Genomic DNA, 16,864 nt, shown 5'->3' with positions numbered 1-16,864 from the left:
ATGATTTCTTTACATAGCCGGGGTCTTGCTGTCGGGAAACATTTCCAAACCACATTAATCATTTCTACAAATAATATCGTTCATATTTACCCAGTATTGCGTTGGTCCTAAATATGTTGAGCAAAGCTAATAAAACCTTTGCAAGACGTTACTTCTTGAATGCTGATTTCTTTTGTATAAATATTATATAAAGAAATTATTTTGAAATAACGATGTGTAAAAGTTCGTTTTTAGTATAAAAATTTATTTGTGAAAATGTACTTTTGTACATATTAAACAAATTGTTAATACAAAAATAAGAATTCGACTTTAATAAAACAAAACAAGCACTTTTTGTTGTTCATAAATTCTATTTTGGATTCTTTTCAACTTCCGAGTTGGGTTCGTCGTCAGAGCTATAGTAACCCAACTGGTTTTGAACAATTTATATATATTGTTTTCAATTTATTTATAGTTTTCAAATTATTTAATGAAAAAATCTGCCCGAGTGTTTGTTTCCGGGACGGGGGGGGGGAGTTTTAAAAAATGTTATGGTAGGTAAGTAGGAAGGATCAAACCCGGAGTTATGAGTAAAAGTAGGAAAATAAAGTGTGAAAAAAAAAACAAACATCTGCAACGTTAACAGTTCGGCCACCAAGAAAAGTCCATTCCAGTTGTTTAGGAAAAAAAAAAACGACTACGGTAGGTCGGCGCGAACGTGAAAATATAATGTGAATTGTCCAGCACGCTAACCACTACGCCACAGAGCACTGCAGCTTAGTTTAGTGATTTTAAATAACTTGACATGAAAGAACTACGAAGCCAAACCGGTGTTCTCTTCTCAACTGTTCCTTGTGAACGATCCCCAAACGGTGTTAAGTGGTGGCAGGGGGAAGAGGAATTTATTAGAGAGAAAATATTTTACCACTTCCATTGATCTTAACCGATTTTGGCCGTGACTTCTCAGCAGAAAAAGTATAGAAATCTAAGATTATCGAGGAATTTGAGAAATAATAAGCCAATAACACACCTCAGATATTGTTCTGCCGTTTGTGCATATTATATTTGCATGAAATATCTTGATTTTTAATCCTATTAAGGTCAAAATCCGACGGGAAAAATGAGTTCATTTTATTTATATAGAGAGAGATTTATGGCAATAATCCTACATAAATAATTCCGCATTTCAGCCCGGCATTGTTTGGAGGTGTATGTTGTGCAAAAAAAAAAAAGCGGTCATTTTTTTTAACTTTGACCCCTATTATGACCCCTTAACGTTTATTGTTTTGGACTCATATCAAGTTATTAAGTAAGATCCATGTCCAAGTGTTATATAGGGGTTTCATTTATTAAGAGAGTTTTAGAGAGAGTTTGTCGTTGTGTCTTGGAGAGAGAGTCTTTTGTTAAGAGGGATGTTGTGAGAGATTGTTCGTGTTATGAAGATTCATATTTATATTAAAATGTTCTTACTTAGGTTAATAGATGGAAACTCTTCGAGTGAGGAGATAGTGTTCAGACATTGTGTAGACAGTCTTCAGACAGTCTTAGTGTAGATATGAGATGTAAATTCACATTGTGGATATGAGATGTGTATTTCAAGACATTTTATAACACAGATATATAGACATATAATACAATTTTCACTTTACCTTTTTTTTTTTAGAACCACAACACAAAGACGACGTCTACAAAAAGCACATGATGGTTTTATTTCTTCTCACGACCGGCCGTGGTTTTCATCATCAAGAATTCAAAGCTTCACATATTAAGTTTCAAAGTGACCGTTTCGCTTCTAGACGTTCGAATTCCAAACTCTCTCTCTCCCTTCTTCTGACTTCTCACTAACTAACTAACTAACTAACTAACTCTCACTTCCTATATTGAGAAATCCATGCATGTCCGGCCAACGTGACCACAATTCACGTGCCATCAACATGCGCGACCTGCACGTTTCCGAACATTCTGATTTCCCATTTTTTCTTTGTTGTTTTCACAAAGGAATTCAACCTACACATCTAATCCATTTAACCCATATTTTATTATCCACATTCTTTCTAACAATGATAGTTTATTTATTATTTATTTCATCAGAATCAACAATTTACTGGACATTCCATTTAAACCTATTGTTCTTTAAAACTTATATCCAGGGTTCGATTCCTGCTTTCTCTCATTTTATTTTCATTTTAACTAAATCTTCTATTTTTATACTTACATGAAAAGGGGACAGCCCTTATCATGTAGCACAAGGAACCTATTTCTAAAATTTCAAGTGTTCAGACCCAAGATTGTCGGAGGAGTTAGGTAGAGTTCTCAAAGGTCAAATGGTTGAACTTTGACCCCTTAACAACCAAATTTCAGGGCGAAAAATGATTATAAAGATTTTCCCAAATCTCAGTACCCTGTACATCAAATTTCGAGTCTGTAGACTAAAAATTGACAGAGTTATTGCGTGGGGAAAATGTACACAGACACACACACAGACAAACACACATAGACATGTTCACTTTTATATATATATAATAGATAGCTAGATAGATAGATTGGACGCAATATATAGTAATGATTTAAAAAGGTAAAGAAAAATAAAGATTCGAGCGCCACCACCGAGAATTGAAACCAAAACCTTCAGCTTGCGACTTATTTTTGCCGCCAATGACTGGGCCATGAAGACATATTTACTGGAAGGCTAAAAATTAAAAGATGAACCAATAGCTACTACGTTATGCGTTCGTAATAGTGGCGTTCGACCTTCACCTGGCAAATTTCATTTTTTTTTAAATTTTCACACTTTGGCAGCGATTTTTCTGGGCTAAAACCCAAATATAAAGTTTCGCATGGATTCAAATACCTTATACGTGAAGTTTCATGTATGCAGACTAAAAACTCTAGGAGGAATTTGGTTGGCAAAATTTGTTAAACAAAAATATATACGCATACATAAATATATATGGAACCAATTTTGTGTTTACTATAAACCTTTTACGCAAATATTATGCAAATATAAATCATGTAGAATATCTGCATTAATATAATTACATGTAATAGTTAACTAAAGATGATCATTCCATAAGAAAACCGAAGAAACTAATAGGGAATTAATTAAAACGAATGTTTAAAAAAATATGCAAATTAGCTAGATCTTCTCCTAGTGAATGCAATTCCACGCCCCCATACATAACAAAATTGTATTTTCTTTTTAAATAAATAGAGAAAGGGATTTTAATATAAATATCAATACACATGCTTGAAAAACGAATTTATAGGAGTATAGATAGACACACACACACACACACACATATATATATATATATATATATATATATATATATATATATATATATATATATATATATTAGGGGAAATGAACTAGTAGAGCAAGCCTACTCCCCAATAGTAAATTGGAAATTTTTAAAGATATCTAACATCTGTTCATTATTAAACTAACCTTGTTACCTATGTCTATATGAGAAATTTGTTTATACTTACGTTTAGAGAAAGAGATAAATTATTAAATAAGAAGCACGAAAATTCAATTAATTGCAAACATTATAAAAGCCATCTCTTAAGTAATTTAGTTTAGATATAAAATTTAAATAAATTTAAAATTCTCACTGATTTCTATAATATGTTAAAATACTATTAATATACTTTCTCCTCGTCTGATTTCATTCCTAACTTCTCCAATCTTATATACTTGTGTGTCGTTGTTGATGTCTATGTGTCTATTTATGATTGTGTGTACTTTTGTATATATAGATATTATTTTGTACGCCTTCATTTGTCGTGTATTCCCCTAATAATGTTTATACAATCCATTTATATGCATTTATGTGTATATGCATCTATTTGTACTCTTGTCTAATAATTTTTATTCGTATGTATATGTGTGTTATATGAATATACATATTTATCTGTGTATATCTATGTGTGTGTGTATTTGTATATTAGTATATGATTGTGTGCATATATTTGTCTATATATGTATGTTTGTGTATACATATTACTATATATGTATGTATGTATGTATGTCTGTTGGTTCTTTGTGGATATATACATATGTATTTTATTATTTCTTAATTTATTACTATCTACCTGTGTGTGGTTACTTTGGAGTATTTTGTAGATTTAATTACTTCTTTTGCTTGAATATATTTATATATTTATATGTAAGTGTACTTGTATCTATGTTTTTATTCATACTGTCTTGAATAAGTTAAATTGTGATTTAATATGACTTTATAATTATACTTAACCAACTTAAATTTTCAACTTAATAGTATAGAGTTACATCTTTATATATATATTGTATTCGTTCTATCTACATAAATATTAGTAGATTATATTTTCTAATTATTAGTCGTTTTTACTTTCCTCAATCCCCTTTTGCGACTAAATATGTTATCTAAAAAAGATAATAAATATTAATTTTATTCTGTTTTATTATTATTATTATTATTATTATTATTATATATATCTTTATTATTATTATTATTATTATTATTATTATTATTATTATTATTATTATTACTATTATTATTGTTATTTTTTATTTTTTTTTTTTATTACATTTTCACCCCAAACAATGCACATTGCCACTTTGGTGTAGGGGGCTACTATCAGGGGAAACATCTACTGGGGTACTATGTAGGGATTTGGGCAGCGAGATGTTGGTTCACGTTGCACTTGAACTTATGCATGTCAGTACAGTTGGGGAAGCAGTGACCTGGAATGGAATTCCAAAGTCTAGCAGTTCTGGGGAAGAAACTACTGGAGTAGAAAGATCTTTTACATCAAGGGATCTCTACAGTGTGGGGTGGGATTTTGCAGCTTGTCGGGTCTGTCGAGGATGTTTACGTCGTGGGGGCACAAGTGCTTGCAGTTCATCAGAGCATTCACAATTATAATACTTGTAGAACAGGCAGAGGGATGCAACGTTTCGACGATGGGACAGAGGCTGAAGCTTAGATGCCAGTTTAGGGCCTATCAGATTTGCGACTCTCTTTTGAACCCTGTCAAGGAGCGAGAGACTAGTAGCCGATGCACCAGCCCAAATATGACAGCAATACTCCATACATGGGCGAATAGTGGCCTTGTAGAGGTACAGGATACTTTCGGGTGTTAGAAGTTTTCTAGCACGGTAGAGAGATCCCACCTTCCTCGCAGCGGCCCTGGCAATGCTCTCGATGTAATTGCTCCAGCTCATGTTTCCTGTGAACGTTAGGCCAAGGAGCTTGAGAGACGTACTCTCAGATAAAGAGTCGTTGGCCATTGCTATAGGTGGTAGAGAAGGTTTCTTGTAATTATTGAATGAAACCAGTTTTGTCTTGGCGGCATTGAACGTGACCATCCATTTTTGTCCCCATTCCACTACTGATTGGAGGTCATCCTCTAGTGTTTCTGCCATTACTTTAGATATATGTTCATTTGTTTTCCTGTCGTGCCTGCTATAGAGTGTGGTGTCATCAGCATATATACCCATCTCAGAGGCAATTTTGTCGGGGAGGTCATTTATGATTATCAGGAACAGCAGAGGTCCAAGGATAGATCCCTGGGGCACTCCCGCATTTATATCATATTGTTTAGATGTACGACCGTCGAGGACAACCTGGATTTTTCTCTTATCTAAGAAGGATTTAATTATGTTAAGTATTCTACCAGTGATACCGTATGCACATATCTTCCTGAGGAGACCCTCATGCCATACCCTGTCAAAAGCCTTAGATATATCTAGAGCTACCGCTCTGCCCTCTCCCGCTTTGTCCAGTGAATGGTATATGCGTTCAGAGATTACAGTGAGGATGTCTGATATTATTATTATTATTATTATTAATTTTACTATATTGTTTTATCATTATTTTTATATATTTATTTAAATAAACCGTGAAAACTTTAAACTCATATTATTAAGTATAAAGAGCTTATTTAATTGTAGACGTATGTTTAAACTGCGTTGATATTACTCGTGGACGTATGTGAGATGATAAATATGTTGGTTGCTTACATTCGCTGTCACTTTTGACATGTACGCTTTTAACGCTAAGATTGTGTTTTTTGTTTGTGTTGTTGTAATAACGCGTCTTGTCATTGTAATGTATAATTGTCCATAAATTAGGTGACACGCAATTCTTTTTCTCTTTTTCTCTATTCTCTTAACATTCTAAACTTCCCTTCCTATTAATTCTTACTTTCACTCTTTCTCCCTTTAACTATATTTCACCATTCTTTCTTTTCTCTTCTAGCCCTTGTATTTTTTATAATAACCCTTTATATCGGTTTTTTTCTTTTTCTTCTCCATATTTTTTTCTTTCTCTATTTCTTTTATCTCCTCCTCATCATTCTCTCTCCATTATATTTTTTATTAGTTTTCTTTAGATTGCCCCTTATTATTATTTTTATTATTATTACTATTATTATTATTATTATTATTATTAATAATAATAATTTTACTATATTGTTTTATCATTATTTTTTATATATTTATTTAAATAAACCGTGAAAACTTTAAACTTATATTATTAAGTATAAGGAGCTTAATTAATTGTAGACGTATGTTTAAACTGCGTTGATATTCTTTTTCTCTTTTTCTCTATTCTCTTAACATTCTAAACTTCCCTTCCTATGAATTCTTACTTTCACTCTTTCTCTCTTTAACTATCTCTCATCATTCTCTTTTTTTCTCTTCTAGCCCTTTCTTTTTATAATAACCCTTTATATTGTTTTTTTCTCTATTTTTTTCTCTCTATATATTTTTTCTCTCTATCTCTTTTTTCTCTTCCTCATCATTCTCTCTCCATTATTTTTTATTAGTTTTCTTTAGTTTTCCCCTCCCTCTTTACATCTTATAATTAAAGTTCTGTGTTTTAAGGTTTTTTAACTCCAACTTTTAAAGAGTTCCTACCTAAAAAAAATCCATTATTCATTGAAAATTTGAATCGTCAAGTCGCTGCCTGATGATATCTGTTGTTTAATTGAAACAAATGGCTGTTTGTAGCAGTGGGATGTAACCATGTTTATTTAACAATAAATAAGTATTATTAGCTCTTCTTTATTGAGCACTATCTAACAACCTAGTTGAATTCATTAGTTTATTACTTTTGAATAACAAAAACCCGAGTATATATATATATATATATATATATATATATATATATATATATATATATATATATATATATACACACACACATTGTACTATATAAGGATGAAAAAAGAACCCTTAACTAAAATTTTTTAAATAGAAAACGGGGATTCTCAGCTGCCTACCATCTAGTCCTTTCGAAGATTTAACATACATATATACATACATGATGATTGCAACGTCTTGTCAGACGAGTGCCACTCCCTCAGACATTTAAAATCCATGAGCCCAAATGTCTGAGGGAGTATCTATACAAATATGATGTTATAGAGTCTTAGCTTTGTACGGCAGCTAAGTCTCTCTCTCGGTTCAAAATGTTGAGATCCAGCAACAAGCAAGAGCAAGATAGCCAGCAACAAATTAAACTGCAGACCAGCTTAATGCGGGTACTGGTCTTCCGCTTTATTGTTTTTTAAATCAGAGATTTGCTTCTCTTAGAAAGGTTGCCTTCACCTCGGCTTACGGGAGCCCTCTCTATCCCAATACACATATACACACACACAAATATACACGGTGCTAGTTGGCCGTTGACCCAGAAAAAGAGTTCATTCGCTCTTTGGAAGGTCTTATTTTTAATCCTTCAGAAAGACTAGCCGCCCTTCTCACCAAACAAGTCTGGTGGGGGAACCAGTTTAGTCGCCGGTGACCCGACCATGAGGCAGGTAGTACTGGGTTACATGGTACCAGTAGCATATGACACGACCTGACATAACATACATACATACATACATACATACATACATACATAATACATACATACATACATACATAATGTTAAAAGTCCACGTATGCTTCTAGGATAGTGATTTGAAGGTTATAAGTTTTTTTTTTGAAGCATGAAAAACGATGTTACTTTTTGTATTTAATATTTTTATTGTTATTTTTATATTTTTTATATTTCAAGCGGACCTCCGCTCTTTGTCACAAAAAAGTATCGATACATTTTTGTGACCAAGAGTTTTCCAACCAAAAGTTTTCTTCAAGAAGAAGGAACTGGTAAGGGGTAGGATTGTACGTTTTATACAAATTACTATATAACATGCTTTTGGCCGAGTCGCCTTCTTTATAGATCTCCGCATCTTTATAAGTATTCTTAAATAAAAGAACCGCTATTAGTTAAGATTTAGTGCTAGTCCATGTATACGTCTACCCTTTTTCTGTGTATGTGTGTTTGGATGTGTATATGTTTTTGTGCGTGAAGTTCTGGTTACACAAATTTGTATGATTATATACGTATTTGCTTGTTGTACGCAAGGATTTACGTGGATTTTCTTGTGCTAGTGCGTGTACATGTTTCTTTTGTTGTCATGCATGTGTTTGTGTGTAGGTTTACTTGAATGTGCATGTGGTTTGTGTGTATGTCTGAATGTCAGATGTTTATAAATGTGTATTTATGCATATGTGTGTGCATGTGTTTTATATGTGTGATGATGTGCGTTGTGTGTTTACGTTTGTGTGTTGCATGTAGCTGTGACTTATATTAATGTTTGCATTTTGGCGTCATGTGTGTGTGTTACTCTGTGTACGCCTCTGTGTGTATTTCCATGTATACGTGCACATTTCCATCAGTGTGTCTCTGTGCATTTCCGTTCGTATATATGTACACTTCTGCGTATATGTTTTTTCCCAATGTGCGCATATGTCAGTATATTTTTCTATGTGTATTTGTGTATGTATTTCTCTGTGTAAACCTCTCTGTGTACGTTTCCTTTTGTATGTATATGTGTGCATTTGTGTGTATTTCTCTGAATAAACATTTGTATGCATATGTGTGTAAATTTCTCTATGTGCACTTGTGCGTGTATTTATCTATGTGCGCCTGAGTGTGTATGTTTCCCTGTATGCACAAGTGTGTGTATTTCTCTGTATACGCATCTGTGTGTATGTTTCCTGTGTACGTATAACTGTGTGTATTTCTTTATGTGCACCTGTGCGTATTTCTCTGTGTACGCCTCTCTGTGTATGCTCTCTGTGTATGAATGTGTGTGTAGTTCTCTATGCGCACCTACGTGTGTATTTCTCTCTGTACGCCTTTGTGTGTATGTTCGATGTATATGAATATGTGCGTGTATTTCCCTATGTGCATCTGTGTGTGTATTTATCTATGCGCACCTACGTATGTATTTCTCTTTGTACGCCTTTGTGTGTATGTTTTCTGCGCATGCTTTTGTGTGTATTTCTCCATATATGCATCTGTTTGTGTATTTCGCCATACGCGCATCTGTGTATTTCTCTCTCTCTACGTCTTTGTGTGTATGTTCTCTATGTATGCATATGCGTGTGTATTTCTCTATATATGCATCTGTGTGTGTATTTCTCTATGCGCACCTGTGTGTGTATTTCTCTATGCGCACCTGTGTGTGTATTTCTCTCTGTACGCCTTTGTGTGTATGTTCTCTGTGTATGCATACACGTGTGTATTTCTCAATGTGCATCTGTGTGTCTCTATTTGCATCTGTGTGTGTATTTCTCTATGCGAACATGTGTGTGTATTTCTCTGAGTACGCATTTGTGTGTATGTTTTCTGTGTATGCATATGTGTGTGTATTTCTCCATATGTGCATCTATGTGTGCATTTCTCCATATGTGCATCTGTGTATTTCTCTCTCTACGTCTTTGTGTGTTTGTTCTCTGTGTATACATATGCGTGGGTCTTTCTCTATTTGCATCTGTGTGTGTATTTCTCTGTGCGCACCTGTGTGTGTATTTCTCTGTACACCTTTGTGTGTATGTTTTCTGTGTATGCATATGTGTGTATTTCTCTATGTGCATCGGTGTGTCTATTTCTCTATGCGCACCTGCATGCGTATTTGTCTGTGTATGAATATCTGTGTGTATTTCTCTATTTGCATCTGTGTGTGTATTTCTCTGTGTATGAATATCTATGTTTATTTCTCTATGCGCACCTGTGTGTGTATTTCTCTGTGCGCACCTGTGTGTGTATTTCTCTGTACACCTTTGTGTGTATGTTTTCTGTGTATGCATATGTGTGTGTATTTCTTTATGTGCATCGGTGTGTGTATTTCTCTATGCGCACCTGCATGCGTATTTGTCTGTGTATGAATATCTGTGTGTATTTCTCTATGTGCATCTGTGTGTGTATTTCTCTGTGTACGCCTTTGTGTGTATGTTTTCTGTGTACGCAAAGATGTGTATGCATATGTGTGTGTATTTCTCTATGCGCACCTGTGTGTGTATTTCCCTGTGTATGTCTTTGTGTGTATGTTTTCTTGTATGCGTACGTGTGTATTTCTTCGTACGTGCATCTGTGTATGTATTTCTCTATGCACAGCTGGGTGTGTATTTCTCTGTCTACGTCTTTGTGTGTATGTTCTCCGTGTATGCATATGTGTGTGTATTTCTCTATGTGCATCTGTGTGTATTGCTCTATGCGTACCTGTGTGTGTATTTCTCTGTGTACGCCTTTGTGTGTATGTTTTCTGTGTATGCATATGTGTGTATTTCTCCATATGTGCATCTGTGTGTGTATTTCTCTATGCACACCTGTGTGTGTATTTCTCTCTCTACGTGTCTGTGTGTATGTTCTCTATTGATGCATATGTTTGTATATTTCTCTATCTGTGGATCTGTGTGTGTAAAAACAAAACAGTATATTAAAGTATGGGTCTTCAGCAGTGTTGATCAAACACCACTTCTCTTAATCTTAAGAACAAACAATATTACAGATATTACATCTAGTTACATATTCTTAATTAACTTGGCTGGCCTAATGTTATAAGAATGAATTCCTTTATCAATCTCTCTCTCTCTCTCGATATATATATATATATATATATATATATATATATCTTTCTAGCTATCTCTTTGTCTCTCTCTCTCTCTCTCTCTCTCTCTCTCTCTATATATATATATATATATATATATATATATATATATATATACGAATGCTTTGCAATACAGTTACACATCTGAAATAAATGAATTAATTTTCAATTTCTGCGGAGATTATTCCGCTTACATCATGCATTTTGAAAATCGAACACACGCATGACGACGGGTAATACTTCCCGAAATATTGCAACACGAATGTGCCACCTGAACATCTGACGCAAATAAAAACATTGTACATGTAAAATAGTATATATATATATATATATATATATATATATATATATATATATATATTGTCAGCAAGTCATTATTTATAATTATAATTTAGTTCCTTTTTCCCGTTTTTCCGATTTTGTTGGATAATTTTCAATTCGCCGATCGGTCTTTTTTTTTATTTCTGCTATGTTGTATATTATGGTGCCCAGTGGTTGTTGTTCGGCCATATTCTTCTCAAGCGCTTTCAATCGGTACTTTATAACCAATAAAAAAGTAGAAATAACTATAACTACACCCAGCCTCCATTAAGAAAATAAGAACAATAACAATCGCTCCTGACGACGATCGGGCGTACCGATTGAAAGCACTTTGGAAGAAAATGGCTGAACAACAACTAAGAAAAAAGACAACAAAATCATATATATATATATATATATATATATATATATATGTATATATATATGTGTGTGTGTGTGTGTGTGTGTGTGTGTGTGTGTGTGTGTGTACAGATATACACACACGTATTGAATCAATAAAGGTGAAACTTCATAGCTTGTATGTTCCACCATTAAATCTTAAGTTGATTCAGTTTGTGGATATCTGTTAAATACCTGCAATGTTCTTCATCAAATGAATCTTAATTTCTTTTATATTCAATTTGCTGGGGTCTTTTTTTTTTGTTGGGAGGGGTATTGTATGTGTCTTTTTCCAATCCACTTTACGACTAGGCACGAAATTAAAAAGGAATCTTAGAAAGAAAATAACAGTAGGTTTAATCGATAATTGTACATCCGTTTCTCTTTTCTTTGTCGTCGTTGCAGTCATCATCATCATCATCCTCATCATCATCATCATCATTATTGGTGTAACATCCATTCATCATCATCATCATCATCATCATCATCATCATCATCATCATCATCTAATGCGTTGGATGGCTTTTATTTGCCCTCTTTATCTCAGATCCATCCTCATACGTTTTCCCTGTCATCATTCTGCCAACTGAACCTGCTATCTTTACCATTCTAAATCTACCAAGCCAAACACTACAATCTACTCTGTAATCATCGTATTAGCTTTAACGTCTTTTTGCGTTGCTGGCATGTATCGGACTGCTTTATGAACTCGCATTCCAACAAACTAGCCTATCTCTGTCCAGGTTTTTATCTATTCCTGTCGTATATTGTGATTCTGTTTAACATGGTTGTATATACGTTGCGTTTATTGACATGTATATATATTTGATCGTCTAAATATGAATGTGTCTATTGATCGTTTAGTGATTGTCTAAACAGGATATAATAAATAACAGCGTCTGGAGTTTTACATTGGCCAATTGAGAAACATGCCTTACATTGATCTTAGGTTGATCTTGATTTGACGAATCCTTTAAAAAGCCGCAAATGAAGATTCGTACGACCCGAAGCCTTAGTAGTATTTACAGCAGCTTTATTTTGGATGTTACCCTTATTGGAAAGCTGTAACGTTGATCGTAGACTTCTACTATCGACATTTTCCCCTTTCTCATGGCCGTTATTGCCCGTTGATTGTCTTTCTTACTCTGACTTCCGACTAGATCTGCTCTTTCTGACTCCCAACTCTTGACTTGCTGTCATGTGTATTTCCAAGCTATCTTGTTACGTCAATTTGTCTATGTTCTAACATTCTTTTTCAGCAAGTTAAGTTCTTTGTGCTAGTTATGCAAACTAACATTCTTCTCTATTAAAACATTTTTGGTACTCATGCACCTAATGATCAGTGCTGAAATAATAACGTTATTATTTAAAAAGCCATTCTTAACATGGGGAGGGGAGGGTGTTTTGTATCTACTCTGTGCTTTAACCTTACAATTGAATAAAAAACATATCAGAAAACTTTAATTAAACTAGGAAATACGAGTTAAAAAATAGCGCGGATCAGTAAGTGTATTAGCACCACATTTTTATATAAATAATTTTGTCTGTAAATATTTATTTCGCTATGATAACTGTTATAGCCCTGTTAAAGGGTTACAAAGGAAAACAGGACGGTTTTGTCTTCCGGTATTTATGGAAATTGGAATAGTCTATTAGTAGGTAGGTCACACCACCCCACCCCCAAACTGATACCTTCGGACGGTGTATCAATATTTTTCCTCATTGGGTGGATCATGAACGGATCGGTAATTTTCCTTTTCTTGCCCGAACCTCGTGGTTCTGGTGTGATTTGGGAAGGCTCAATATCAAACGTGTCGTTTACGGTTTCAACAGAATGTACTTATTCGCGAAGCCACTCTTCTTTATCCTCAGTAAAACGTTTTCCTAATTTGATTCACATACATTCTGTGTGTGATTTTTGATTCGTAGATTATATAGATCACATTTCCTATCCTTTGTATTACTTTTCCCAGTCCCCAAAACTAAACGTTATTTTTAAAATGCATGAAGTATACTTTCCCTCTAAGATTGTATTTTTTTAGTTGTACTGTAGATGTTCTCCTGTGTACTTTGTTTTGGTAGCAATTTTTCAAATACTGATCTGATTTTACGGCCAGACATAACCCTCGCTGGTGATTAGCCTGCTGGGATGTTAGGGTTTGCTGTAATCCTGTATACGTGAAGAAACTGCTGTAAAGCTTTTTCCTTGAGTGATCCGTAAGCTATCTTTAACGCCCTTTTTAGGGTGTCTACAAAGCGCTCTGCTTGGCCGTTACTTCTTGGATGATATCGTGGGGTTTTAAAATGTTTTACCTGATATTTCCCGAAAAATTCTTGGAACTCCGAAGAACTGAATTGGGTAGCATTATCATTAACCAGGCAATCAAAAACACCAAAACGAGCAAAAGGTTCATGTAAAAAATAAATGGTTACCGCTGTGGTGGGTTTCCTGCATCTTAGCTGCTCTAGCCATTTAGAAAAGCTATCTACTACTATCCCGTAATTGAATTCATCTAGTGGTCCCGCAAATTCTATATGTATCCTAGACGTCGCTTGTTCAGATTTTGGCCATGGTTTGTGGATAATCAGTGTTGAATTTGCAGTGAATGCACAAACTTTACATGATTTAACCATATTAGTTATATCTTGATCCATAGCCGGCCAGTAAAGGAAGCTACGCATCTGGCATTCCATTCTGCTCGTGCCAAGATGATTCATGTGGACGTTTTTAATATTCTCTTTTGCAGCTCTTTTGGAAAGCAGAACGTTGTCGCAGACAGAGTACATGTCAGAAGTAAATTCTCTTTGTTCCAATTTCTGCTTTGTGCTTTTTATAAATTCATCATTTGGCGCTTCAGCATTTAATTTCTTGAAGAGTCACTGGTAATTCCAGGATTATATTGTAAATCATCATCTTTATCTTCAATGTGGCGATTACCGAGTCCCTGGGGAGTTTCTTTTGGGCTGGAATTAGCCTAGACAGCCCATCCGTATGCGCGATATTTTTTGACGCTAAGAATTCCAGTTTAAAATAATAATTCAATAAACTGGTTCCCTATCTTAGTAAACGGTTGGCCATAAATGTGTGTAGTCTTTTTTACCGCCAAAATGGTTAGAAGGGATCTTGAATTGGAAGTCATGTTTAATTTCAGAAGACTCGCTATTCTATACAAGCCCTTGTGATGAAGAATTTTCAGTGGGTCACTGTTTTGTACAGATTCTGAACTTTATAATTTTGCAGCCAAAGAGCAAAAGACCATTCTTGCGTTGATACGAAAAAAATTATGTGCTGGAATTCTAAAAGATTTAATCTTTATGGAGCAATTCTTGTTTCTGATTGGTTGATAATAGAACATGGATTAATTTGATTTGTCAGTTCCTATCGGCAGCTTTTATGAATAAAATCTTCCAACTTGAGGGGTCATACCTACCATTATATGTAAAAAATATTGCCACAAGGGGCTTATGGTCTGTTTGTAGTGTAAAATGCCTACCGTACAGATAACGATGAAATTTTGGGACTGCATAGATAATGCCAAGACCCTCTTTCTCTATCTGTGAGTATTGTTCTTGGTGCGCAAGAAATTGTTTGTTCCGACCCATCTGGCATCTTATGTAACGGGCATGCACTTATACCGTATTGGCTAGCATCACTCGCCACTATGATGCCTAGTTTCGGGTTAAAATGTGTGAGAAGAAAAAGTCTGATGTTAACACTGACTGACACTCAGTAGTCTATTCCCAACGTTTATCCTTTTACAAAAGCTTGTTCAAATACCCGCGCAGTTTATGCATTCTTGGAATGAAACACTGGTAATAGCTAACCCTGGAAAACTGTGTAGTTGGGTAGTATTTTATCGTGCTAGCATGTTCCTTGTCGCAGTGGCTCTCTCTGGTTTTAGACGTCTGCCATTCTTGTCAATTATGTGCCCCAAATATTTTATTTTCTGCAGGAAGAATTCACATATGTTTTCCTTGATTCTGAATCCAAAATCCTGTATCCGTCTGAATACTTCGCAGATATGGTTGTTGTAATATTCCCTGTTACTGCTTGTTGCAATAATAACATCTAGATATGCGATGAAAAAGTCAAGGCCGCCGAGCATCGTGTCCGTAATCTGCTGAAAAATGGCAGTCCCGACCATGATCCTAAACGCTTATCTTTCATATTTGTAAAGACCTCGATGGGTATTAATGAAAAGTAATTTAGCATTCTCATTTTCAACTGGAATCTGTAGATATACGTCGTTTGGGTTGATTTTTGAGGCAATTTGACCACCGTTTAGTCGTGTAAAATCTTCCTTCGAACTTTGCAGAGGATAGTGGAAATCCTCCAAAGGCGCATTCAACCCCGTCGAAAAATCAGCCTTAACACGGATTTTCTCGGATTCCCTTTTGACATAGACTGTAGTGGCAGACTGATTTTCAACAGAATGCCCACATTTTCTAATCTTTCGAGCCCCTGGTAGATTTTTTCCGGCGACGCAAATGGCACGTTGCGTTTTCTTTGAAAAATTGGTTGTACATTCCGCTTTAATCTTAATCCTGGGGCCATATTTGTACATTTTCCCAGGCCCTGTGCGAATACATCCGTAAATGCATTTTTTTGAATTCACGATTAACGTCTCCGTTACTGCTCTCATTAATTCTGCTTTTCTGCAGAAAATAGATATTAGTAGGCCCCATAAAGTAAATTCTTGAATCCAGTCCGACCCGAATAAGTGAATGGTACTTCTTAATACATACGCTTTTAATTTTTTCATATTTCCCAATAATGTGACATTTGTAAAGTTAATTTGCATACCATTAATGGCCTTTGCTGTTTTGCGTGTTGTCGGCATTGTGGGCTTATTCAATTTCTTCCAGGTATTTAAATTTACTATCGAAAGGTCTGAACCCGAATCGAGTTGCATTTTTATTTCTTTATCATGAATGTTTATAGTCAGATATTTTCGCAACTCTTCTTCGTTATTTTCAGTTTCCGCCATAACATAAGTAGTGGAAGTTTTGTAACACACTTGGTTTTTGTATTAATTTTTATTTCTGCAATGTGTACCTTTGTGTCCTACATATATACTTATAAATATTATATATTAAACTCTTTCTTGATAAATATAGACAGTTGTTAACCCAATGCAAATAACCACATCGATTACACGGAGACGGGATTTTTCTCTCTTCAAATTATTTCTTAGTTATGTGTCGATATGTGTGCTCTTTTTCCATAACTAATGTTTTATATTTTACGTGTTTTTTTAAT

At 34.6% G+C, this 16,864-nt stretch overlaps 1 protein-coding gene across 1 annotated transcript; it reads right to left on the bottom strand.

Annotated features, from left to right (window-relative positions):
- Window positions 1-15,761: 15,761 nt before the first annotated feature.
- On the bottom strand, window positions 15,762-16,445 carry LOC145261186 (uncharacterized). The gene has a single exon (XM_080119507.1). The coding sequence runs from the start codon at window positions 16,443-16,445 to the stop codon at window positions 15,762-15,764; it is 684 nt and encodes a 227-aa protein (XP_079975633.1).
- Between the last annotated feature and the right edge of the window lie 419 nt (window positions 16,446-16,864).

Source organism: Euprymna scolopes, chromosome 37 (genome assembly GCF_053919585.1).
Source record: "Euprymna scolopes isolate OS-2025 chromosome 37, ASM5391958v1, whole genome shotgun sequence".
Classification (NCBI taxonomy): Eukaryota; Metazoa; Mollusca; class Cephalopoda; order Sepiida; family Sepiolidae; genus Euprymna; species Euprymna scolopes.
This window is presented reverse-complemented; position numbering and strand designations above follow the sequence as displayed.

Coding starts and splice junctions, on each gene's coding strand:
- LOC145261186 (XM_080119507.1), bottom strand. CDS start 16,445: ATGCCGACAACACGCAAAACAGCAAAGGCCATTAATGGTATGCAAATT.